General features: G+C 54.9%; 3 protein-coding genes and 1 pseudogene across 5 annotated transcripts; 1 reads left to right on the top strand and 3 right to left on the bottom strand.

The window, feature by feature from the left end:
* Positions 1-334: 334 nt before the first annotated feature.
* Positions 335-5,032, bottom strand: TNK1 (tyrosine kinase non receptor 1). 2 transcript variants are annotated; one of them, XM_075559112.1, is made up of 12 exons: positions 4,870-5,032; positions 4,645-4,715; positions 4,340-4,528; positions 4,077-4,232; positions 3,679-3,962; positions 3,214-3,487; positions 2,467-2,561; positions 1,849-2,019; positions 1,599-1,678; positions 714-1,015; positions 535-630; positions 335-448 (listed from the first exon to the last, which is right to left on the bottom strand). In XM_075559112.1, exons 1-12 carry the CDS (start codon positions 5,030-5,032, stop codon positions 335-337), a joined length of 1,995 nt encoding a protein of 664 aa, XP_075415227.1. The 2 variants fall into 2 exon arrangements, with proteins under 2 accessions (XP_075415227.1, XP_075415229.1); XM_075559114.1 differs by having other exon boundaries at positions 1,849-2,004.
* Positions 5,033-5,646: 614 nt separating this feature from the next.
* On the top strand, positions 5,647-10,550 carry LOC142458581 (large ribosomal subunit protein eL28 pseudogene; annotated as a pseudogene).
* Positions 10,551-21,257: 10,707 nt separating this feature from the next.
* TMEM95 (transmembrane protein 95) lies at positions 21,258-22,868 on the bottom strand. 2 transcript variants are annotated; one of them, XM_075560829.1, is made up of 7 exons: positions 22,518-22,868; positions 22,241-22,297; positions 21,987-22,067; positions 21,837-21,857; positions 21,610-21,714; positions 21,424-21,511; positions 21,258-21,291 (listed from the first exon to the last, which is right to left on the bottom strand). In XM_075560829.1, the coding sequence occupies exons 1-7, from the start codon at positions 22,684-22,686 to the stop codon at positions 21,258-21,260; spliced, it is 555 nt and encodes a 184-aa protein (XP_075416944.1). In that variant the 5' UTR covers positions 22,687-22,868. The 2 variants fall into 2 exon arrangements, with proteins under 2 accessions (XP_075416944.1, XP_075416945.1); XM_075560830.1 differs by having other exon boundaries at positions 21,610-21,690.
* Positions 22,869-22,955: 87 nt separating this feature from the next.
* Positions 22,956-25,597, bottom strand: KCTD11 (potassium channel tetramerization domain containing 11). Its single transcript, XM_075560828.1, has one exon. It carries the CDS (start codon positions 24,905-24,907, stop codon positions 24,209-24,211), a length of 699 nt encoding a protein of 232 aa, XP_075416943.1. The 5' UTR covers positions 24,908-25,597; the 3' UTR covers positions 22,956-24,208.
* Between the last annotated feature and the right edge of the window lie 210 nt (positions 25,598-25,807).

The following is a 25,807-nucleotide window of genomic DNA, read 5'->3' as shown; positions in this document are numbered from 1 at the left end:
ACCAGGATGGCTGTTCCCATGACCATGCGGCCCCAGCCGCTCTGAATGGCGTGTAGCAGCTCTGTTCCTCCAACTCCTCAGTTGGCAGTGTTGTAGGCAGCGTGGACTACACCTGCTCTGGCCCAGCCAGGGACCCGAGCCCTCAGAGGTCCAGGGGCAGGGGAGCGAGGAGGCACTGGCCAGTGGCAACCCTAGACTCCTGTACCTGCCTGTACCGAATCTTCCCACAGTGGCAGTCTGCCTCTGCCAGGCGCATGCCCCACTTAGCCCCACAGGGCCAGGTGCCAAAGGTCCCAGGTGTTACGTGCCCGTGTCCTTTCCCAAGGGGCAGCGCTCAGGGCCGTGCCAGGACGTAGCGGCTGGCGGCTGAGAGGTCCCAGTGGTAATGCTCCAGGATGTGGCGGCAGTCAGCCCTGGAGCGGCTGCTCAGGTGGAATAGCTGATCTACCTGTGGGGCCAGGAGAGTAGGCAGGCTGAGCTGGCTGCCCTGGGGCAGGGGCAGGGGAGGAAGTTGCTGAGAAGAGCTGGCTCTACCTTGAGGTTCTGGATGGCAGAGGCCACATCTCCCCCTGTGGTTATCAGTGCATCCCGGCACTCCTGGTGGGTGACTCCGTGCACACTGAGCTCCACCTTCGGGAGAGAAAGCCACCTCAGGGCCCCACTCTAGTCCCACAGTGCCTTCTGGATATGGGGCCCCTCCAGGCAGGTCTCACCTCTACCATCCTCCTTTGCAACTCGGGGTCCAGCAGGTGGCCTCCAGAGGGCCCCACAGCTTTGTTGGCTCCAGCTGCTCCCCTGGCGTGACTGTGGAGGGGTTCTCTTTGGGGCCAGGTTGGCCGCATGCTGGGGGACAATCTGGACTGAGAGGAAGAGCTGGATGCCAAGGGTGGGCGGGGTGGCAGGGCTGGGGGTCCCTCTGGCCCAGTTCTGACATGTCGAAGTTCAGGGGGACTCGAGCCACCTCCTGTGGGGTGAGGGCCCAGGGACAGGACTGACTCCAAGCTCTTGGACAGGACTGCAGAGTTGAGAAAGGGGCCATGTGAGAAGGGACCCCAGAAGCCCAGCCCTGCCGTCCTCAGGGTCCTGTCCTGCCAGCCCGCCAAGCCCAGCTGGATGGCTCTGCCAGCAAGCACAGATGAGCCACCTGGTGTTTTAAAGGGGGGTCCGTGTGTCCGGCAGGCCAACAACAGGAGCAGAATAGACTCAGCAAGGAGGGGATACCCCACCCCTACCGAGCCCTGAGAGCGGGCAATGCTTTGAGCAGGGGGTCTTTGTGCCTGAAGAAAGACCTAAAAGCAGTGGTTCTCAACCTGTGGGTCGTGACCCCTTTGTGGGGTCGCCAGATTCATAACAGAAGCAAAATGACAGTGATGACGTAGCAACGAAAACAATTTTATGGTTGGAGGTCACCACGACATGAGGACCTGTATGAAAGGGTCATGGCGTGAGGAAGGTGGAGAACTGCTGCCCCGGAGCAGAGCCAGGAAGTCAGCAGGCAGACTTTGGGGAAAGCATCTATGCGGAGGCCAGTGCTTCGGGGCAGGAGTAGAGACTCGTACTTATCTCCGACCTGGTGGCCGGTCCTGCTGCGTACCCACCTCTCATCCTAGGCAGGGGCATGTTCCTTCTCTGGCCCCGTGCTGGAGGTAGATCCTGAAGCTTGACCTTGGCTCTGTCCCTGTGGGAGAATGACCCAGTGTACCCTCTCTGGCCTGCCAAGGAGACCAAAATCCAGGCCAGAAGCTCGATTGGGGAGGCCAGTACAGCCTCACCTCTGGATTCCTCCCCAGGCCTCCCTCCAGGAGGAGTTGCTAGACTTGGGCCCTCCGACCCAGCTCGGCCCCTCACCCGTCGGCGCTGCCCCGGTGTCGCTGGCCCCGTGCTTTGGGGCCTCTGTGCACTGGGCTGGCGGCTGGAGGGTCTGCCAATGTAACTGCTGAGGCGGGGAAGCTGCCCACTTTGAACGTTTTTCCATTCTGGCCTTTCCAGGTGGGGGAGTCCGGGCTGTGGAAAGAGAGGCTTATGAGGGAAGAGTGGGAACAGGTTACCACCCTCCCTTTCCCAAGCTGGGGGCTATGGAGCTGTACAGCAGGGGGGGGTGGATGGGAGAGTCTTTTTCTCAATAACACAAAAACCTGTTCAGGCCACCCGTGGTTTCGGCAGAGGCCAGGGTTGTGACAATTTCCTCAGGGCCCAGGGCGGAACAAAAGATTCCCAAACTTATTTGGCCCACTGCTTCCTTTTCAGGAAAAAAAAATTACTGCGTGTTCCCCCAACCCGTGTCCAGTGAAAACTGTTTGTACAGTAGCCCATCCTCCAGGATAAAGTGTAGGTATCTGCTTTTGCAGCTTCCTGGATTGTGGCAGCCACCTGCAGGGGGCGTTATCACCCACGGTGGGAAACAGTGGGACAGACGGATCATAATTCAAAGGAGCCGGGCAGATGCCCTGAGGGAACGAAGCTCACCTGCCCTCGATGATGGTGACAGGGTCACCAAGCTCCATCCTCAGGGCACCTGGCTCCGTGACAGCCCTCACACAGTGTCCCTCAGGAGGCCAGGCCTGCAGAGACAGGAAGGAAGGGGACTGACTTGTAGTCCAGTTGGAAGGGGCATGTGGATAGCACAGAGGAAAGGAACCCTCCCTGGTGTGTGTGGCTGCCAATCAAAGCCTTGCCTGGTGTGTCCTGTGTGTTGGGCCTCTGCCCCTCCAGAGTTTAGTCCAATGGGGGAGGAAGGCACGGGGCTATGCCAAGCTAGGCACAGCCCAGGGGTCAAAGAGAAACCTGTCCATTCGGAGGGGGACCAAGGGAACTCTAGGCAAGTCATTTCAACTGACCGTGCCTCCATGGGCCCATCTGTAAAACTGAACTGATGACAGTGACCCCACTGGGTTGACAAGAGGATTAAATGAGATGCACCTGAAGTGCTCAGTATCGCATCTGACACAGATCAAGTGCGGGGAGATGCTTGCTGCTGGTTAAGAGCCACACAGATCCCTCCGTGGCACAGCCCTGCTCTTGAAGCCTGGCCACTCATACTTCCCCCTCCCACGGTGACCTTCTCATCCTCTGTGCTCCCCACAGCTAGGGCCCCAAGGGGTTTTGTTCAGAGGCCAGCACAGCGGTCAATGCGTGGGTCCTGTACGTGGAACCCAACCCTGGGGACGAAGGAAAGGGAAGGGAGGCTGTGTTTGGGGAAGGAGGGGTCCCCACCTCTTGGAGCAGACTCTCCAGGTGGGTAAAGCTAGGCCGGTCAACAGGGTAGGGGGCCCAGCAGCGCAGGGCTAGGGTGTAGAGGGCCCGGGAGCAGATCGGGGGCCTGGGCAGCCGGGCACAGTCCTTCTCTAGGCGATGCAGGATGAGGTAGGGGGGGAGGCCTGCCCAGGGCTCCTCACCCCCAGAGAACATCTCCCACAGTGTCACCCCAAACATCCATACGTCCGAGGCGGAAGAGAAGGCCCCTTGGCGCAGACTTTCTGGGGCACACCTGTGGAAACGATATTGAAGGGCCTGAGATAGGAAGAGCCCCTTAGGGTTCCCACGGCCCGCTGAGCACGCCTGCGGTGCTCCCCAAGTCGGCCCTAACCCTTCTGGTCCCAGCCTCCCAAGCCAAGCCCACAGTATATGCCCTTCGGCCCCGCCCATCCACCCGGCTCCACCCACCTCCCCGCCCCTCACCAGGCATAGGGGATGGGGCGTGGCCCGCCCATGACGTAGCGCCCCCGGGCACCGCCCAGCGGCCGCACCAGCCCGAAATCCGCCACCTTGATGGTGCGCGGCGTGGCCATCAACAGGTTGCGCGTGGCGAGGTCTCGGTGTACCAGCCCGAGGGCTGCCAGGTAGGCCATGGCCCCTGCCAGCTGCCGCAGAAAGAGGCAGAGCAGGGACACGGGCAGCGGGGGTGCAGGCGCCGGGGCTGTGAGGCGCGCGTGCAGGGAGCCCAGCGGTGCCAGCTCCATGACCTGCGGGAGCACAGCACTGTGGGAGCCGTTCCCAGTGTGCCACCCAGCCTCCGGTGACGCGCCACCAGCGCCAAGCTGTTGGGGAACCCGGGGGAGCAGGTTGGCTTTACCCACCATCTGCAGGGGCTGGCCCAGGACGAGTCCGTGCAGGCGCAGCACGTGGGGGTGTTCCAAGTTCATCATGACTGACACCTCTCGTAGGAAGTCCCCCAGCTGGTCTCCCATGGGTCCTCCCGCACCCACCCGGAGGGACTTGACAGCAACTGGGACCTGGGGAGAGGAGACCAACAGGCATGTTAAGGAACGGCTATGGGGAGGGGCGGGCGCAGGGAAGAGACTGCCTGGGACGCCTGGCCAGGGGCTCCCTGGGCACTCACACTCTTGCCACCCGACAGCATCCACAGCCCTCGATGCACCACACCAAAGCAGCCGGAGCCCAGCAGCTCCCCTCTGCACACAGCACCCTCCGGGATCAGACACTTGAGGCCTCCCTCAGGTTCAGTAGGGTACAAAGGGCTCTTTGAGGGTGGAGTAGTCTCCTGCTCAGGGACAAACCCCCCAAGGATCTAAAAAAGGAGGGAGAAATCAGAGTATGCCCAGAGGAAGACACCGCCCCCCATACTCAGCTCCACCCTGCCCACAGGCCCTGTAAGTGACCCCACCTTCTCCCCACCAGACACACCTTGTAGACCCAGTTCTTGGACTTGAGCCCAGAACGGTTCTTCTTTAGAGCTTCAGCCAGTCTGCGCTGGGCTGGAAGAGACCAGAATCAGAGGACTGGGATTGGGGACCAGGGTGCTGAAGAATGTGCAGGCCAGAAGAAGGCTAGAGGTGGGGGTGTTGGGGAGGGGTGCGGAGTTGTTTGGGGAGGAGGAGGCCAAGGACTTCAAAGGTGGGAGGTTCTCACCAGGGCGGCCCATTCCAATGCTGTCCAGGTCCTGGGGCCTTACAAAGTCAAAGTGTTCTGGCAGAGTGACATTCAGTTCTTCAAGAATGGGTCGGTAAAACTGGGCCAGCTGGATGCCCCTGAGCAGCTGGAGCAGCCACAGAGAACTCTGCTCTGGGAGCATGTCTGGGGAAGGGACCCTGCCAGAGAGAGTGTCTCACTCAAACCCCACTTGAGTACAGCAGGAGGGACATTATCAGAAACAGCCAGAACCCTACCATTCATACACACAAGGCCCCTTCCCCAGAGAACTCCCTCCTCACCACCACAGGTAAGAAACCGCTCTCCTCACACCTGGAACTTGAGTACACGCCCTGGGTGGTGCAAATGGCTGAGTGACCAGGACCAGCTGGACAGTTGTTGAAGATCTGCATCCGCGGAAGAAAGGCCTGGTGATCTACTTCTGAAAAGTCAGCCACTGGGAACCTTTTTTGTTGTTGTTACTTATTTTTTCAACCATTTTATTGGGGGCTTGTATAGCTCTTATCACAATCCATCCATCCATTGTGTCAAGCACATTTGTGCATATGTCACTCTCATTGTTTTCCAGACATCTTCTTTCTCCTTGAGCCCTTGGGATCAGCCCCTCATTGGAAACCTTATGAGCACAGTCCTACTCTGACACGCACGGGTCACCATGAGTTGGGATCAACTAGAGGCAAGGGGCTTTGGGTTTGCTTGCCTGTACTACAGAGTCAAGCTATGCTGTCCCCAGCCCACCCCATTTCCTGAGAGGACATGGCGAGCTACTTCTGTAACCCCTATGACTGCCCTTTTACACCCGAGTGACCCAGATTCACATTTGCTTGGATACACCTGAGCCACGCCCCACCCTCCGCATCCGTGAGCCCTTTTGGTCCTACCACAACATATGAGGGGGCTTCCAAAAGTTGCTGGGAAAATGCCAGTACTTTTTCATTCCATTCCCCCCGGACTTTCTGCAGTCCTCTTTCGGTACAGACACTGGGAGATATTCAGGTAGGCTAACCATACTCCCTCTCAGCCGTGCACATACACGGGAGACATGATACTCTGCCACATCCGTGTAAGGAGACATACCAAACCTAACTCACTGCCAGTGAGTGGATGCCGATTCACAGCGACCCGACAGTACAAGGTAGACCTGCCCTGAGAGTGTCTAAAACAGTAACTATTTGTGGGAGTAGAAAGCCTGTCTTTCTCCCGAGGAGCTGCAGGTGGCTTTGAACTGTTGATCTGGTAGTTAGGAGCCCAACTCGTAACCACTATGCTCATCACCAGGGCTCCTAAGGAGACACACAGCTGTGGAGAAACTTGTGAGTGTGGGACTGCTTTGTTTTTTCAGGACTCACAACTTTTCGGTGTTTAGGTAGGGCTCCACCTTTTTCACCGTCCTCATTTTTCGATGACTCTCTTAGAGGAAAATATCATCTTTGAGTTTTCCTTTTCTGACAGGTTCTGCCTTGCACAGGGTCTGACCTTCACAGCTTTTACTGTATCAACCATGTTGATACAGTAACTAGAGATGCAGCCCTCAAGGCTGAGACGCACCAGGACGCTGACAGCAACCAACACGCCTGGCTTTACTGCCACACCCCTCTTGTACACCACCTGTGCTTGAGACATGAAAGTTCACTGCTGCCCACACCTGAGATGATCGGGCCCACAGAAATACATAAGACGACAAGGGACAGCGTTCACACACACCTGGGCTAAGCAGGCACTCTGACCACAGAGAGGCCCAGGTACACTGCCTTTTAGCCAGCGTCAACCAGGGCCGAGCTGGAAATCCCAGCAGGCGTTTGTGATGGGCGGCGAAGTGTAGGCCTGCCCTGCGCTCAGGCATTGCCCAAAGAACCACCCGTGGTAGTTGCCAGGTGCACAGTCCCATCCACACCCACCTGAGCTCAGCTCCAGGTACACAGAGCCCTGCCCGCACACCTGAGTCACCCCTGTAACCTGACTGCAAGGCAGTTCCACCAACCTTTGATAAATACGGCTCTAGGCTTTCCCGTACTGGCTGCCCCGGGACACACACTTAGATACACCTGGACCTCTCCTCCATTCCCCCCACCCCCACTTTGGTTCCATGAGAGCAAGAACAGAAGGTAGGGGCTCTTACCGGCAGCCGCAGCCAGGCAGGAATCAGCGTGCGAGGGGTGGGAGCATTGGTCCCTGGAGATCCTGGACCACGGTGCTGGAAAGGACTCCAGGAGAGAAGGGGGATCCAGAAGGCCCAGCCCCCGTGGACGCGTCCCGAGCGACGGCTGCTTGGCCGGCCTGCCCCCGGCGTGGAGCGGCGCTGGGACCCTCACCTGGCGAAGGCGGAAACGGCAGCTGCGGAGCTGCCCCGCTGCCCTGAGTAAATCCCAGGGAGGGCGGGGCGGGCGGCCGCTGGGGGCGGGACCTGGCGACGGGCCGGGCCGCAGGCGTGGCGGCCCCCTGCCCCCGTGGGGGACTCGGGGTGGGTGACTAACGGACCCTCCCCCACTGCAGGCGACTGGTTCCCAGCGTAGGAGAAATCGCCCCCACCCGCCTCCGCTCTGCTGGCCCTTTCTTCCCTCTGGGCGCCTTCTCGCAAGAGCCTTGCTCACCTTGGACTTCGCTCCGAAAACTCCTCCCCTGCCAGGTCCCGCTCCCCCAATCCCTCGTCCACTAGCTCTACTTGAGCTATAGGAAGGGGCTTCCCATAGTTTGGTAGTGGGGGGGATTCGTTATCTTCCCATTCTCCCCCCACCCCATGAACTTTTGGAAGCCCCTGGCATCTATACACAAAGTTCAGAAGTTCCATTCCACCTAAGGAGTTTGGAAGGGCTCTTGGTGACCCACTTCCAATCCATCCAAACAAAGTCACTGCCATCCAGCGAGCCCCTTGTGGGTTTCCAAGACTGTCACTGTGGACAGGAGTTGAAAGCCTGGGCCAGCTGGTGTTTTCTCAACTGCAGACCGCCAGGATCGCAGCCCAACCATCAGCCCTGGCAAACCCCACCGGAGCAGTTCGACCCGATGGATTGCGTCACCTCTGAGACAACTAGGTCTGTTGTAGAGCCGCCCCCCACCCCCAATTGTATCTTGGACTTGGAAGTTCTGCAGGGCCTTAGACTCTGGGTTCCCTCCTCCTCCTCAGCGGAGGCCATTCCTAGGTCCTGAGAATGTGGAGCTGAACTGGACACCACAATCCCTTGCCGTCTAACGAGGACCAGTGTGTCATCATATTCTCTTAATAAATGGAAACAGGCTGGGCAAGGCAGGGGACTCCTTTGTAATAGAACCCGAGGATCCATGAGGGGTGGGTACTGGGCAGGAAGGCAGCTTCCCGCAGAGACTGAGCCTAAGCTGGAAACAATTGCCCTCTCCGTGTTATGGGCAGAAAGAAAAAAAACCAACTTTAGCAGACGTTTCCCAGGGTGGCCCATTTGGGAGGTCTGAAGGGAGGGGTACTTCTGAGTGACTCCCAGCCCCACCCTGGCTTCAGACTGAACAGGCATCTGTTTTTGGTGAGCCAGGACTGCTGCCATGCCTCAGGGCACCTTTCCCCATCACAGATAATCCCTGGCTTCATTTGGTTATAAGAGCCTCTCCAGACAGGCAGCCTCTGATGACCTCAGGTTCGGGCCTACAGCCTACAGCTCTGGAAAAGGGCATGCTCTCTCTTCTTACTGTAAATCCCAGACAGTTAACTGCAGTCTTAGAGACCTGGTCTGTTTCCTTCTGGTCTCAAGGAAGAAGGTATGAACCCAAGCAGCTGCCTGCTGTCCCCAGAGCCCCTTGGAGGAAAAATGCCTCTTTGTCTGGTGGCCAAGAGGTTATATGTTGGGCTGCTAACTGCAAGGTCAGCAGTTTGAAACCGGCAGCTGTTCCTTGGGAGAAAGATGGGACTTTCTACTCTCGCAAAGAGTGACAGTCTCAGAAACTCACAGGGGAAGTTCTACCCGAGGATCCATGTAGGGTGACTGTGAGTTGCATCCACTCGAGGGAAGTGAGCTGATATCTGGGTAAACACACAGAATGTTCCAGCACTGGCAGTAGCCTCATCACAGCATGGTTCTGTGGTCTCTGTGAGCCCAGTAGAGGGTCACTATGAGTTGGAACTGGCTCAAGGACACCTAACAACATCAACAATATTATTCAATAGTTTTAAAATAGGATGCTATTCAATTTCCACGTATTTTATTTTTCCCCGGATCGTCCTATTGCTAATATCTAAACTTGTAGCATTGTGATCTGAGAATATGTTTTGTAATCTTTCACTATTTCACTTTCTGAGGCTACCTCTGTGGCCTAACATGTGGTCTATTCTGGAGACTGCTCCATGTGCACTGAATAAAGAATGTATGTTGCATTGCTGTTCAGTGGACTGCTCTGTATATGTCTAAGAGCTCAAGTTGGTTGACTGTCTTTATTAAGTGTGGGGGACCAGCCCCTCACACTATCACGGATCCGGTAGGCACAATTGTATGGTCATGATATATAAAGATTATAAAGTCATAGAGAATAAGAGAGATAGAAGAGAAGGTAAAATAAAGCAGTCACACATTTCATAGTAGCATGCTCTCCTCCTGGTCGGCCATGATCTCACCAGCCAGGTCCATGCACAGTGCAGATGGAGGAGAGGAGAGGAGAGAGAGAGGGAAGGAGGGAAGGGGACTGGAGGAGAGGGAGATACTGGAGGTGTATTTAAGACCCACCATTATTATACAGTTATATGTTTCTCTCATCAATTATTGTTGAATGTATTTTGAGATTTTCATTGGGTAAATATGTGTTTATTATGATTCTATCCTCTGGTTCAGCGGACCCTTTCTTCAGTATACAATGCCCTTGTTTGTCTCTGAAGGGGCTCTGGGGGCACAGTGGTTACTTGTTGGACTGTGAACCATAAGGTCAGCAGTTTGAATTTACCAGTCACTCCTTGGGAGAAAGCACCAGCTCCTCCTCAGGAAAAAAAACAGGGCTTTCTACTCCTGTAAAGAGTTACAGTCTCAGAAACTTACAGGGGGCAGTTCTACCCTGTCCTATAGGGTCACTATGAGCCCAGGATAGACTCAATAGCAGTAAGTTTGGTTTTGAGTTCTTGTCTCTTATGCTGGATTTGGCCTTAAGGTTTATTTTATCAGAAATTAATATTGCTCGTTCCATCTCCCGCCACTGCAGGGAGAGGAGCTGCTGCCAGGCCTGTGCACCTGCAATGGATGGTCGTGCGGAAGTGCTCGAGTATCCTGATCAAGAGGAACAAGCGGACATACAGCACAGAGGCCAATACCCTGAAAGCCCACAATTCTGCTACAGCGGGCTAATTCACTGCAAGACCGTGGGAGTTGAGCCACTGCCAATGGCAAAGGGGTGGTGGTTGTCCTAAAGCAGAGGTCAGGCCAGCAGAAGCGGGTCACCTCCTACATGTGGACCACCGTGAACAAGAACGCCTGGGCCATACTCAGCAGCATCAGGTACATGATCCTCAAGAACGAGTACAACCCCCACCTACTCATGGCCGCCATCCACAGAGCCAGGGCCATCCTACGCAGCCAGAAGCCCGTGATGGTGAAGAGGAAGTGGACTCACCCCACCAAGAGCTCCTGAGCACCCCTTGCCCAGAGCACTAAAGAAAACTGACCTCCAAAAAGAAAGAAAGAAATGAACATTGCCATTCCTGCTCTTTGTGATTGCCGTTACCCTGCTTCCTCGGAAGTAAGACATCCCTGAAAATAAGACCTACTTACAGTTTTGCCTCTCGCTGAAATATAAGGCATCCCTCCGAAAATAAGGGTTTGGATGGTTATGATGATGTTCCAGAAGATGATGACATGACTGTCATTGAATAAATGAGTAAATGTACCACAGGTTGTTGTACATGGAAATAATGGTAGTAACAAGAAATTCTTGATACTGTAGGATTCACAGTTTGTCTGGTTATGCTAGTTTGTGATGACAACTACTACCGTACCGTATACAGGTAATAAATTTCCTTTTTTGTTGTTCAACAATGAATGCGTATTGTATTCTTCTTCTTGGAAAAATAAGACATCCCCTGAAAATGAGACCTAACGCATCTTTGGGAGCAAAAATTAATATAAGACACTGTCTTATTTGGGGGGAAACAGGGGAGCGTGATAGATTCTTTCCATCCTTTGATTTTAGTCTATTTTTGTCTTTGTGTCGAAGGTGTTTCTCTGGAAAGCAGCATATTGATGGTCCTGTAAAGCCGTAAACTTTGTAGGAGAACAGATGCAGACAATGCTGTCAGGTCTACTGTCAACAATGGATTAGTGGTGCGTCAGGGGTGGGGGTGGGGAGCACCTTCAAGATCTCTGTCTGAAGTGGTGGAGGCTGAGACCAGAGGCACCAGAGTCTGCGGCCACCACCAGGAGGGGATAGGGGACAGAGCAAAGCAGCCCAGCTGAGCGCGGCGTCTGAGACAAGGAGAGCGTGAGTTGATGACAGAAGCAGTACCGAGATCAGGGAACTGTTGCTACGAGTCAGAATCAACCCGACAGGCAGTGAGTTTGGCTGGTCGTTTAGTTTGGCTGGTAGTTTGACTGGTCGTTTGGCTGGTCGTTCGGCTGGTCGTTTGACTGGTCGTTCGGCTGGTCGTTCGGCTGGTCGTTCGGCTGGTCGTTCGGCTGGTCGTTCGGCTGGTTGTTCGGCTGGTAGCTGGAGGCAGAGCAACGGTTGGTTTCCTGGTCCTTCCAGGCAGAGGCCCAGGGTCCGTGTGTCTGAGAAGCTGAGGACCAGAGAGACACTTGGCTGCTGGCTGAGGAGAGGCCCAATAACTGTATCTTTACTATCTGTTGATCCGGACTTGGAGTAGCCTTTTAACTTCCCTAATAAAGCCTAGTAATGGAGGGAGGGGACAAATAGAGTATCTCATCAAATAACAGAAACACAAACAGCAAAAGGCAACAGGCATAAATGAGACCTCACAAAAATTAGAAACTTGTTCATCAAAAGGTTTTACCCCCTAAAAAGTGAAATGACAAGCTACTGAAGCAGAGAATATCTTTGGAAACGAGACATCTGACAAGAATCTAATAACCAAAAATAGATAAACCTTTGACAAACAAAAAGACAAATGGCTCAATCACAAAACATACAAAAGACTTGACTGGACATTCAAATGGCCCCAAACTCATGAAAAGCTGCTCAGGCCCGTTAGCCATCAGAGAGATGGGAATCCAAACTGTAACGAAGATGCCCTTTCACTCTCACCAGGGTGGCTAATATTTTTAAAGACAAAAGAGCCTAAAAACAAAACAAAACAGGGGAAAAATATCAAGGATGTGGTGGGAATACAAAATGTGACAGCTAGCAATTCCACGCCAAGGTATGTATCCAAGACTTGAAGCCGAGGTTCAGACAGAGACTTGTACACCAATGTCCATAGCAACGCTACTCACAATCTCCAAAAGGCGGAAACAACCTCAATGCCCATCGCCAGATGAGTGGACAAACACAAATGTGGTTTCTACAAACCATGACTCCATCTCAGCCAGTAGGAGAAAGGAAGTCTTGATAGGGGCTACGGTATGGAGGGAGCTTGAAGACATTATTCTAGATGAACAAACCAGCCAGAAAAGGGCAAACAGTGTACAACTTCACCTATATAAAAAGATAAGAAAAAGTAAATGCATAGAAACTGCAGTTTATGAGTGGTTACCAGGGATGAGAGGGAAGGAAAGGGGGGGGCGGCAGGGTTGATGGTGATCAAGAAATCTCACTGATTCAGGGGGAAGTGCACGGCTGATGATTGTAACTGCTGTCGACAAGCCCTTTGGTGGCCCAGCAGTTGTGAGTTGGACTGTGAACTGCAAGGTTAGCAGTTTGAAAACACCAGCCGCTCCTCAGGAGAAAGATGAGTCTTTACTCCCATGAACGGAAACCTACAGGGGGCACTTCTACCTTGTTCCATAGAGTCACTATGAGTTGGCATCAACTCGATGACAGCGAGAGGTAGTGTCACCAAATTATAGATCTGAAAAAAATTCTTGTGACTGGGCGAAAGTAGTGTGACAGATACATTTACCACACCTGCAAACAAACAAATAGCGACTGGGGCTGCTTGTAGACAACCCAACAACCTCACAGACTTGGCTTCTTGGTTTGTAGGTTTAGTGTCATGGTTTCATGCGATATCCCAGTTATCAGCCTAATCACTTGTTTAGGGCCTCTGTCCTCCCTCTTAGTTTGTTATGTAGTGTATGGGGCCACATGCGGCCCTCCGAGGACATTTATCTGACCCGCCGGGCGTTTTTGGCCCATTTTGTTTTTTACTTCAAAATAAAATATGTGCAGTGTTCATAGGAATTCGTTTGTGTGTGTGTATATATATATATATATAACTATAGTCTGGCCCTCCAATGGGTCTGAGGGACAGTGACTGGCCCCTTATTTAAAAAGTTTGAGGACCCCTCCTGTGGGTTCTTAAAAGCTTGCAAATAGGCTTCCAAGACACAACAATAGGTCTCTGTTTGCCTGAATCAACACCTAGAGGAGGAGAGGAGGGAGGAGAAGGAGGAGGAGGAAGAGGAAGAGGAGGAGAAAGAGGAGGAGGAAAAGGAAGAGGAGGAGGAGCAGGAGGAGGAGGAGATGTACTATGTGGTCACTGCTTCCATCAACAACCATCTCCTTTGCCACAAGATTGGAAGAATTAGGTGGCGCTCAGCTACCATTACTGAACATTTTGAAGATTCCATACAAGACTCCTGACCAAAAGAGGAGACATAGGAAATAGAGTTTCGAATTCCCATGGAGTCAAGAATTCTTGGAGTCATGGAGGATGGATGAACTCCTGAAACTATTCCCCAGAGGCCAGCTTTAAACCTAAACTAAAAACATCCCCTGAAGTCGTCTCAGCACCTAATAATAGTTTAGCTTCACTAGTAATTCAAGACAATCTGCCTTGAGCATCATTGCCTTTTATGAACTGTCTAGTGGGGTCAGATTGACAACAGCAACTCAAAAGATTAGACGAGAGCCTGAGGAGGCAACCAGTTGATGCTGACGACGGACAAAGGAATGCAGAGTAAGAATGGCTACCCAACAGGAAGAAGGTAATCAAAATCATGGGATTGTACACCTGAAAACTGTTGGGGAAAGGAAGGAAGGAAGGAAGGGAGGAAGGGAGGAAGGGAGGGAGGGAGGAAGGAAGGAAGGAAGGGAGGGAGGAAGGGAGGGAGGAAGGGAGGGAGGAAGGGAGGGAGGGAGGGAGGGAGGAAGGAAGGGAGGGAGGGAGGGAGGAAGGGAGGGAGGGAGGGAGGGAGGAAGGGAGGGAGGGAGGGAGGGAGGGAGGAAGAAAGGAACTGTTGAATTAGGGGCGGAGGGAATGATAAAAACACAAGTTTAACCAAGACTGGCCCAGCCCCTGCCCTGTGGAGCTCACAATATTTCACAATATATCCCCCTGGGGGGAGCAGTTTACTCTATGATGAGCTGGTCTGCTGGACAGCCAGAGAACTGACAAGAAGCGAAGGGCTTCATGAACTTCTATGTGTATACTGCCTGTGAAACCTCATTTTCCTCTGAAAGTCTACTGTCTCCTTACGTTCACTGAAGGTGGTGATCGATGGGAGGTGCATGAACAAATAAATATATAGGAGAGAAATGAGGGCTGATTCAGCCAGAGAGGTTGGCAGAGGCCAGGCTGTCGTCACTTAGCTTAACATAAGGGACTCTGTCTTGGTTCAAACTGCCTTGAGGCCCTGCTAGCAGTTAGCCCCTCTTCTTCTCTTCCCACTCTTGGTGCTCCCAACAAGAGCTGAGCTCTTCCGAGAGGTCTCCAAACCCTGCCTACCCAATTAGCCAGAAATGTACTCTATCTTGAAAGACCTTGAATGAGCTCCTGCAGCTGTGCTGTTCCCCGCAGCCCCGCTCTCCAGCCAACCTGATAAGAATGTAATGGCTGGACTATCCCTCCCTTTGAGCCAGCCCCCTCTGGTGAACTATGAAAAGTTTGGAATTTCCTTGTTTTGAATCAAGAGGTTTTCCAGGCGCTAGCCTACTGTTGGTCCAGCTGTTGAATAAAAACTTTAGTAATTAATATAGTGGTGTGGTTGATCTCTCCCAACAAGGCTAGACTTTACGGCATCTTTCCAGCGCCAGGTTCTGGGGACCCCGGGGAACAAGCAGACACCAGCTCAGTCCTGATGGGGTTTCAGTCTACAGAGCTTCACAGAGCCCAGGAAGGAGCTTGCCCCTTACCTGAGGGCTCTGCAAGGGGGTTTAAAGAAAGGAGTCACAGAAGGAACCCGATGGAGTCAGAGGCTGGGGAAGGGCGAGAGAGCAGAAGCCATAGGCGTGGTGAAGAGATTCTGCCCATCCAGTCAGGAGAGAGAGGCTGGCCTGCTTTGGCTGGAGGCTGGAGGGGAGGCTGAGGCCAGGGCAGCATATAGACTGGAGGCCTGATCCGCTCTACCCTGGCCTAGCAGGAAACTAGAGGCAGAGGCTCAGTCTCCCTTTCATCTCGTTGGTTTGGAAAACAAACCCAGTGTATTCAAGGCCACTTCTCATTCCTTTGGGGGTTGGCCCTCTCTGCCAAGAAGGGTGAGGTGTAGAGGGTCCGAGACAAGAACAGCCTTGACATCACTGAGGTCTGGAAGCCTCTACTGGGCACTGCCCACGTCATTTGTTTCCTCAGCCTCCGCCCTACCCTGCAGGCTCTGCTTTCGAGAAAGATGATCACATTTATAGGAACAGGGGCCAAATCTTCCCCCACAGGGCAGAGAACCAGGCGGGAAAGCAGAGGACACCCAGCTGCCTGCTCCACCACCCTGCCTTGGGTCTGGCGGGGAGGGGGCAATGGCACAGGGTGGGGAGCATCTCTGTGCTGAGCTCTGTCCTCTCCGACCCGATCGGAGCCTCCTTAGCTTCTCTTCTCCTGGCCTGATCCCTGAGATCACTGGACTCTTCTACCTCCCCGTGTGTACGCTGTGAGTTGCTGTTAAGTCCTTTTCAATGCATGAGGACCCCTTGTGTACAAAGTCGAGCTCCACTTGGCCGGGTTGTCAAGACTGACTTTTCAAAAGCAGATCGCCAGGTCCTCCTGCTGCAGCACCTCAGGGTAGATGAGAAGAGCCAGACTTTCAACAAAAGTTGTTGGTTGTCCAGTGCTTAACCCAGGCACTAAAGAAGCGAAAACACCTCAATGGCCTGGCTCTTCTGAGCCTTTGCCCAGCAGTTCACTTGACTTGAAACTTTCCTATCCCAAGATGGACTGCCTCTGACTGGCCTGGTTAAGGCCGAGAAGCCTTTCTGATCGGCTAAGCCTTTTGCTCTGCTCCCCAAGAATCAAGTGCTTCCCTGTCATTTCACTCATCACTGTTAGAACTGTTAGATCTCATCGGCCTGCTTTCTTGCTATACTTGCTTTAAGTGCCAAGGAGGCAAGGACTTTATCTTGCCTGGACCTTGCTGGGCCCACCATGCTGTCAGGACCCGATTCATGTGATAAGTACGCAGTAACCTTAGCCGCCACCGTCAGCTGTCGGTGGTAGCCCACGGATGGCTGTGATACCGGAGCTCTATCTGTCACTAGGACTGCAAATGCTAGCGACCATGGGCACCCGGGCTGGTTAGGCTTCAGCAGAAACTTCCAGACCAAGACAGATTCGAAATAAAGGTTTGGTGATCTACTTCCAAAAATTAACCAGTAAAGATCTTATAGCTAAAAAAAAAAAAAAAAAAAAAGATCTTATAGCTCACAACAGAACATCGTCAAGCCCGCTTGCTTTGGATCTGTTAGCAAGAGAAATCAGACACGGAGAGAAGACATCGTGCCTACAAGTAACCGAGATGAACATGAACATGCTGGCGACCATGAAGCTTCCTAGAAGATGTACAGCCTTGGAGACTCACAGGGGACAGGTCCCAGGCTGTTCTGTAGGGCCACTATGAGCCAGAGTCAACGTGATGGCAACAGGTCGGCCCTACTGTGCAGGGGCACTGGCGAAGGCCCATGCTCACACGGAAGCTTCTTTGTTCCCATCACCACCACACCTTGTCGACACGTCAGAGTCCAGGTTCAAAGGAAGGGACATGGGCCTGAGTTCTCCGGGGGAGAAGTGTCCAAAAGGAAAATGAGGGCAACGTTTTAAAAATCATAGTACACTGGGGGAGAAAGGGGGAACTAACCACAGGGATCTACATATACCCCCTCCCAGGGGATGGACAACAGAAAAGTGAGTGAAGGGAGACAGCGGTTGGTTGAAGACATAAAAAAAATAATTTATAAATTACCAAGGGCTCGTGGGGAGGGGGGGATGAGCTGATACCAAGGGCTCAAGTAGAAAGAAATGTTTTTTAAATGATTATGGCAACATATGTGCAAATGTGCTTGACACAATGGATGGATGGTGATAAGAACTGTTCAAGCCCCCAATAAAATGATTTAAAAAATGAAACCGCAGCACAGCAGCCTCCCTTGGGGAGGGCACAGGCCATGGAACTGGTCACAAAGGTTCAGTGAGCCCTGCATGGCCTGGGGATTGGCTTGACGTGGAGGTAGAATAGCCCCCAGCTCCATCAGACATGCTCAGCGCTTTTGTGGGGAATGCAGATCACAAGTGTTCACGGAAAGGGTTGGCACTTGCTGGGCTGCTTCCTGGTGTCTACCATGTGCCAGGCACTCAGGAAACCCAAATAAGAAACCACAGACCAGCCCTGGGTCATGGTCTCGATATGGAAAGAAACACCCCCACCTGATTTATAGGCGCACACTTGGAGAGCTGTCAGAGGTGGGACTCCCTGCCTCAGGGCTCCGAGTTGGAACCCAGGCAAAGGGAAGAGGCATGAGAAAGCTGCAGGCTGGGGGGGGGGCGCGGGAGGGTGAGAAGGGGAGGGGGCATCCAGCCAAGGGCTGTATCAGGCCTGTGAGATCATCAATGCCAGCCAACACCATTTGCCTCACCAAAGAGCAGCAGTCCCAGCCATTACATCAGGGGTGTGCTAATTGAATGTTGGACCAATGCGGCCCTTGATGGATGTTATAGATATCCGAATGGCCCTTGGCAGAAAAAAAAAATCCTGGTTAGGCAAATACTAGTGATTCAGTGTGACTCTAAGGGGTGGGGTGAAGGGGCAGAAGTGAGAGGTGAGTCTCCAGGGATGAGTGGAGCCGATACCCAGAAGCACTGCAGAGGCAGACATGTGGGCGTTCCAGGCAGAGTGGACGCGGACAATGTCCATGAGCCAGGCTTTGACAGCTCAGAGGTTCTCACGCCTTTGGGAGGTCACAGAAGGGAGGTGGGGCTGAGGAGAGGGCTACCTTTAGGACAGATGGGATCTGAGGCGCCTCTGGAGATTCTCTTTAGGTCAGGGTTTGGGGCGATCTGGCCGGAGGATCAAGGAACCCTGGGCTGCAGTGAGTTCAAGTGTACGCTGTTGTCTGCAAGATCAACCCCGCTAACCACTCTGAGGGAGACAGATGAGGCTGTGTCCTCTCACAGGTTTACCGGCTGCAACCCCCTAAGAGCAGTGACATCAGCTCGCTGTGGGCTGGAGTCTGCTCCCCAGCAGTGGGCGGGTGGCCTGAGGATCAGGGCAGAGCAGCTTGTGGGGGAGCCTGGGCTGTCAGGTGAGAAAGGCAGGCCTACGTTCTATAGGAGAGGAGGATCTCGGCAGAAGTTTAGGCAAGCAATAGTTAATATGTAATGAATGCCCATTATATGTTGGGCACTGTCCCAAGCCCTTTATATGAACATGCATTTGAACCTCACAACCATCCTGTGAGGGAAGTGGGATTGCATGTCCTCGAGTTCCAGATCTTGTGGATGGTCACACATATCCTTCTTTGCCGTGTTACCAAGGGGAAATGCCACAGATGAACACAACATACCTCCAATCGTAAGAGGACATTCGGTGTCAGAGCTGTTAAAAGGTTAAGAAGAAGCAGAGGAAGCAGACAGGGCCATGTTGGGCCGTGAAGGCGGCAAGCAGCAGCCCCTGAAAATAACCCAAGAAGCAGACCAAGGAAATGGATGAGGAAGAGGAGGCTTTCAAGTAGAAACAGGAAGAAGAGCAGAAGAAACCCCAGGAGCTGAAAGCAAAGGCTTCCGGGAAGGACCCCCCTGGCCGTAGGCGAAATCAAGAAATCGGGCAAAAAGTAAGCTGTTCTGGGTGACTGGGGCAATGATGACCCTTGAGTCCATTCCTCTGAAAACACCTGTATTCCCAGCTGTGATAGCTGTTGTCACTTACAGTTAGAATGAAGTGTTTGCTGTCTTGGAGCCTGCTGTACATTTAAGCATAAACTTTTGTAAAAAAGAAGAAAAAAAAAGAATCAATGAAATATATCCTTCTCTGCATTTGAAAGATAAGGAAAACGAGGCACCGAGAGGTCAAACTCCCTTGTTGGAAGTTCGGTAAGACACGAAGCCAGGATTTGAAATCAGGCAGCCTGGCTCCAGAGCTCCAGTTCTTCGCCATCATTTGACCCTTGGCAAGGGTTAATGAGCAGTGTGGAGGCTCAAAGGGACCAGTGTGGCCCCTGGGGTTGAAATGGGACCAGGTAGACTCAGGTGGTATACTGGGGAGACTAGAGCCCACTGTGAGAAGGCTCTAGAATGGGAAGGGCAGGGGGCTAATTAGGGTAGAGGCCCCTCAAGAATGGATAGGACTTGCTGGCCTGCTGAGCAACGTTGGAGGTGGGAAACGACAACTCCAGGATGGTGAGTGTGGGGAGACGGTCCGTCACGGGAGGGCACAGGCGGCTCGTCCAGTGCCCAGGCGAGCTGCGGGACCCAGGCAGTGGGGATGGGGGTGCTGTCCTTCAGCTTGGGCAGTACAAGGCTGACCTGTGCCTGGCAGCATTCACAAAGAATGCTAGATGGTCTTGGGCAAATCGGTCTGGGCTACACTTGAACATAAAGAAAATTAAAATCCTCACAACTGGACCAGTACACAACAGCAGGAGAAAAAGGGAGAAAAGAGCGAAGGGGTCAAGGATTTCACTTGGCTTGGATCCATAATCAGTGCCCTTGGAAACAGCAGCTGAGAATTCAAAAGACATATTGCAAGACAACTAGAGCTGGAAGCACCTCAGAATGAAGTGCGCCGGGACTTCATCTCACAGTGATTACGAGGAACCCGTTTCTGGAGAAGGACGTGGGGCAAAGGGGAAGGGCCTGTAGGAGGTGGGTTGACACCAAAGCTGCAACCATGGGCTCAGGCACAGGGACAATTGTGAGGATGGCGTGGGACTGTTTCCTTCTGTGCTGCCCTCGTTTGTAGATGAAGCGAATGAATTCGAACAGAATACAAAAAAGGGAAGAACTCTGCTTGAAGTTTCCCGAGTCTCTCCGGAAACCACCAGAGCGGTGGTTTTAACCCGAGTGCAGGGCAGCCTCCCCCCAAGCCCCGTCCTAGACCACGGAATTCAGAGTCCCCGGAGGTTATTTTCCAAATCGCCCAGGTGATCCCAATGTGCAGGTGGCGGTGAACCCCTGCTCTAGGCCCGCCGAGTGCCCGGTGTGGACACTGCTGTGCTAGGCAAGGACTGGGGTCCTCTCACTCTGTAGTTGAGGATAAATTAAAACAAAACAATGCTCACTGTCATTGAGTTGGATCGGTCTCAGGAGACAGGGTAGAACTGCTCCTGTGGGTTTCAGAGACCCTGTCTTTCTCCCGTGGTTGAGGGCGGGCCTCTCTTTGACATTCCATCGCTTAGCCCCCAACCACCAACTGTGACAGCCAGGAGAGCAAACCCAGGGGTGCGCCACCACGGAGCCACTGCTGCCCTATTGCCAGCTATCTCCAGGGGTGCCCAGACACTCCCAGTTGAGGAAAACAGTGCTGTGATGGGGGGGGGGGGGTTCCCCATCCTCCCTTGACCCTCTCCATCTGCAGAGGGAAGCCAGACAGGGGAGGCCAGCCAAGGCGGGTTCAGTTGAGCCTGGCAGCAGGGAGCCTTCCCAGGAGCCCAGGGCCTCACAGAGAACACAATGGAGAGCCAGCCTGCCAGCGGGACTGACAGATGTGGTCGCAGGCACGCACTCAGCCGGAGAAAGTTTTCCAGAGCATTCATTCCCGGATTCTTGATCAGTCATGGGAAGGCCCAGAGCCACTTCTGGGGCAAACAGCCCAGCTTTCCGGAAACGGGCAGAAGGGGATGTGGGAGGGGCGGTGATTCTTTCCTTGGAAGATATTTTCCTGGCATTGTTGGCTGCCTCTGCCTGATTGGCTGCGGGCTGGAAGGGAAGAACTTTCCAGCGTGGGTGCCCAGGGCCCAGGAGGCCATCTGACACGGAATTGTTGGGATGTCTGTCTTGGGCCATCTGGAAGTAAGTGGGTGATGAGACCTTTGGGGCTGGGACTGAGAGGTTGGCTGGGTGCTCTTCAAGGCCAGTGGGAGTCGCAGGCCCCCACGGAGAGACATGGGCATCTTCACAGGCTCCGTTTGGCCTGGAGCTGGTGAGACCTAAGGGGAAAGAGTGGGCAAGGAGAGTGAAGGGAAGGGGCGGCGGGGCAGGAGAAGGCAAGGTGGGCGGTGGGTGGGCTGGAAAGGATCAGAAGTCCAGGGAGCCGCTGTGGGCGGCCATCCTCAACTCACTCCACGAGGAGGCTCAGAACGCCCAGGAGGAGGGCAGCAGAGAAGATGGCGAGGAGCAGAATCCGGGCTTCCCAAAGATCATGACTTCCTGCAGGGAACCCCGATGGACCCATGAGCAGCCCGGGGCCACATCTGCCGCCCGCCTAAGGGATGGGATCAGGTATCTGGGTGGCGCGGTGTAACCACCTGGGAAGCAGCGCTTGCGGGGCCAGCAGAGCACGTCCATGCCACTGCAGGTGGAGCAGTTGTACAGGGTGGTGCTGCCCCCTGCAGGACAGAGCAGGACTTCAGCTGGACAGCAGAACCACCCCTCTCCCCCAAGGCCATCCTTTCAGACTGCCCACCATCCTGCCCTCTAACTCCCAGGCCTAGGGGGCGCCTGGTTCTTGATACCCCATCTGGTTTCTACTCACGGCAGGCGGGAGCACAGAGAGCTGAAATGAGAAGAAAGAAGTGTGTGTGTGTGTGTGTGTGTGTGTGTGTCTCGGGGTGTGTGTGGGGGGTGTCACTCAGCCGTACACCTCTCTTTCGCAAGGTCCCAGGCCATCTCACCACATCAGTACCTTCCCTGGTGTACTCTGGGATCTTGGTATTGCGAAGCCATTCCCAGTACAAAGGGAGCGAGACGAAAGAACCTTTGATCTCTGGGGGTGCAGAGAGCAGCTATATTGCCCAGGGCCCCACCACAGGACCAGTTCCCCTCTCCCCCTTCCCCTGCTGCCGCCTCTCCCGACGACGCAGGCCCTCATCTCCTCTCCCTGCCTCCTCAGCTCTGTCCTCCCCAATCCCTGGGCTTGGCTTTTCCCCTTGGCCTCACCCATGACCCTCAGGACTCTGTGAGTCTTCTCTGTGATTCTGTCCATGGACTCCTCATCTGGGGAGGAGGGTAAAGACCAGAGAGTCCCTCGTCAGCCCAGAAGCAGACACCTGGCCTGTTTGAGGTTCTTGAGACGCTCTCTCTGAATGAGAGGCGAGTGTGTGTCCAGAGAGGGCGGTGGACGGAGGTGAGAGTGGTGTGGCCCAGCCAAGAAGTCATACGCTATCTCCCTCGGGATATCCGATGACTGGGCCCGCCCTTGGATGCCTAGTCTCACCTAAGGCAAAGGCTGAGAAGTATCTGGAGGCCCCACAAGCCTCCCACTGGAGCCCGGTCCCACTGCAGATCCTCTCCAGGCGATCCCACAAGTCATGGGCCGGGAGGCGGCAGAAGACACAGGCCCGGGCAGCTGCCAGGACAACCCAACCTAGTCCTAGCACCCACATGAGGTCTGCTGAGGGCCGGAGGCCGACCCCACTTGTGCTGGGAAGGGCTCAGAATGCTCTGTGACCCCGATTCCAGCTCTTTGCCTGGAAGTTCTAGATTGTTTCTGACAGTGTCACTGTCCTCAGCCTGCCTGGGGAGAGCTGGGGTCCCCGGAACTGGGGGGAGGGGAGGGTGGCAGTCAGAAGGAGTTCTCTCTAGTGGGAGATGGGCAGAGAAAGCAAGACTCTCGTAAGAGAAAATGCCATTCACTCTCAGCACTCTCTCCAAGTTTGGGGTTACAAAGCAATTTTATTTGTCTTTTTATCACTCGTGGCCAGTGGTAATTAGTGACTCGCCCATGAAGAAGCTGTACAGTGAGCATCAAATCCCCTGAGACCCAGAAATCCCATCCCTTCCCAGATCCTCCCCCACTCTTCCAAACTTTGCTGTTCAGCGCCTGCCTCCCAGCCCTGGGCAGCCTTGGGCCTTCCCCAGCCATCTCCTAGCAACGGGCCCATGGTTACCCCAGCAACCAAGAGTTCCAAACAGGCCTCAGAGGGCTGGCCAAGCCTAGTGACTTCTCCCTCACTTCTCACTGTTAGTGACTGAAATCCTACCAGGGTCCTCTCTGCCTACCTGACAATACGTGAGCGTACATACACACGCACACACACACACACACCCTGTGATTAGACTCATTCTCAGTCTACTCACACTTACTACAGACACACCCTGCGCCAATTCAGTCGCTGGGCAAACCCACACGAGCCTGGACATGCACAGCACACAGAGGGCCCGGCTCACAACACAGATGGGGAGACCCAGGGTATCGGGGACGCACACATCCATCCACCAGCCATACTAGCTGACTCTCACACATGCACACCTTGGTCCCCAAGAGGGAAGGGAGGCCAGGACCCAAGAAGATGCCACTCTCCTCCCCATGGCCAGCCCCACCCTTAATATAGAATCCTTACTTGGAATCTGGAGTCCAGCCTCACAGTTAATGGGGCTACTCCTAGCTCCCTTGGGCCAACCTGGGGGCAGTCTTAGTCCCCTTTCTGTTTCTCCCTGCAAGTGGCTTGGAATACAGCAAAGAGCACCCCTCACCACATTCCAGAGGTTTCTGGCCTCTCATTGGCCAGGCCAGGCCAGCAGTTTCAGGAGAAACCTAGGTGGATCCATGCCCTTCAGCCCTGCGAGGGCCCTCCAGGGCGTGGCTGCAGCTGTTGGAGACTTTGGCAGACCCTGAACACAGTGAAGAAGTGCTGGGGGGTGGCCAGCCTGAGGCAGCCAGCAAAGCCTTAAGAAGGGGAACCTCTCCCCTCACTCCTCCAACCTCTGGGTAGGTGGCAGCCCTCACAGAGGCTCAAGTTGGAGAATCCCACCCACCCTTGGGCTCTACTCAGGTGTCCTGGGACCCCTGGCTCTCAAGGCTCCGCAGAAAGCTGGGAAAAGGCTTCAGGGAACTGCACCCTACTGCCCTCACCCAAACCGCTGCCTCTGGTCTCCCCACAAGGAAACTGAGGGCAGCATCCACCTTCAGTGTCGAACAAAGCGCAAAGATCGAGAGTTGAGCAGGTCCTCCGGGTCCGGAAAAACGGAGTCCAGGCGGAAGCCGTGCTCCAGCGCCACCCGAAGCACCTCTTCCAGGAAGCCCGCTGTGCCCATTACCTCTCGCCGCTCTGTTGGCCCCCCCACCCATAGGGGTTGCAGCCCCAGTCTCCCATACTCCACCTCAGGGAGTTCCTCAGGACGGGGAGCCCACTCCAACCGAAAGTGTGGTCCCCCCTCGGCTCGGTCCCCATTGGCCACACCAAATCGGGCCCGCATGGCGCCCAGACACTCGGGGTCCGTGCAGAAGAGGTTAGCGCAGAAGGTGTCCACCTGGACGGCGCTCAGCTCATAGTGGTGAGGGCCCCGACGGGCAGAGAAGTGCACCAGGCGGGGGCTGGCATCCACATCTGCGTGCAGCAGGGCGGCAGTGGGCGCAGGGTTCACCCGTGATGTCTCCAGGTCCCGTAGAGCATCCAGGAGGGGCCGGATCTGGTAGAAGTCAGCCTCTGCCCGCAGAAGGGCCGTCTCCCCGTACCCCTGGGGCAGGTCCAGGCGGCCCAGCCGCAGGAAGTTAAGGATGTGGCGGAAGGCCTTGCCATCCCTATCGATGAAGTATTGGCCGCCTCCCTGTGGGTTCAGGTTCGGGGCCATGGGTGTGCCAGCCCTAAACATAGCCCCCAGCATGGAGTCTGGGAAGCGAGTCAGGGTCTCCAAAGTAGTGGAATATAGCGTGCCCCCCACATTCAGGGTCACGGGGCCCCCAAAGGAGGGGGGCGAAGGAGACGAAGGAGGGGGGGAAATTTTGGGGGGTACAGGAGACACTAAAAAAGAAGAAACAGCAGAACTTCTTGGATGTGTGAAAAAAAAATGGGTTTTAACGTTCAGGATCACTGGGCTGGAGGCACAGGCGCTGGGAATTCAGGCAGCAAAGTTTGGGTGTCGGTGGTGCCCGGTGGCGCCGGGTGGTTTTGGGGGTCCAGAAGCGACCTGCAGGCGTATAGATCGGATGGAAGGGAGCTTCGGGCTAGTCGTGGGCGGTTCTGGGGGGTCCGCGGTCCTTTCAGTGGTCTTCCGGAATGCAACCAGCAGGTGACGGTGGCGAGCACAGGGCGGACTTCGTGGAAGGACCCAGCTTCCGAGTTCCAGGGCGGGTCGCTGGCGCCGCGGGCGCGTCCACGCGGGCTCCCGACGCCGGCCACGGGGAAGCCGGCCTGGGCTGGGGCGGCTCCCTGCGAGCGAGGCGAGGCTGGCGAGAACGGGCGCGGAGCCGCGTCCGCAGCGGCTGGGGTTCCGGGAGCCAGAGGGCCAGGTGGAAGCAGCCGGCGTCTCGGCGCTTGGGCGCGGCCGCCTCAAACTGCGGCCGTGAGGTCCGCTCGAGCCCAGGAAGTGGCCGAAGGGTAGCGGCCAGCGGCCCTTTAAGGGACAGCCCCGCCCCTGCGCGCCCCGCCCCCCGCCCCCGCCCCGGAGGCCCCGCGCGGCGCGCGCGGGTGGAGGTGGAAGCAGGGACTCACCCCCGACCGGAGGGACGGGGCAGGCAGGCTGGGCCGGCGGGTGGGGTCCAGACGGTGACTCAGGCACGTCGCC

This window comes from Tenrec ecaudatus, chromosome 10 (genome assembly GCF_050624435.1).
Source record: "Tenrec ecaudatus isolate mTenEca1 chromosome 10, mTenEca1.hap1, whole genome shotgun sequence".
Taxonomy (NCBI): domain Eukaryota; kingdom Metazoa; phylum Chordata; class Mammalia; order Afrosoricida; family Tenrecidae; genus Tenrec; species Tenrec ecaudatus.
The sequence above is the reverse complement of the archived record's forward strand: the minus strand, read 5'-3'. Positions and strand labels throughout refer to the sequence as shown.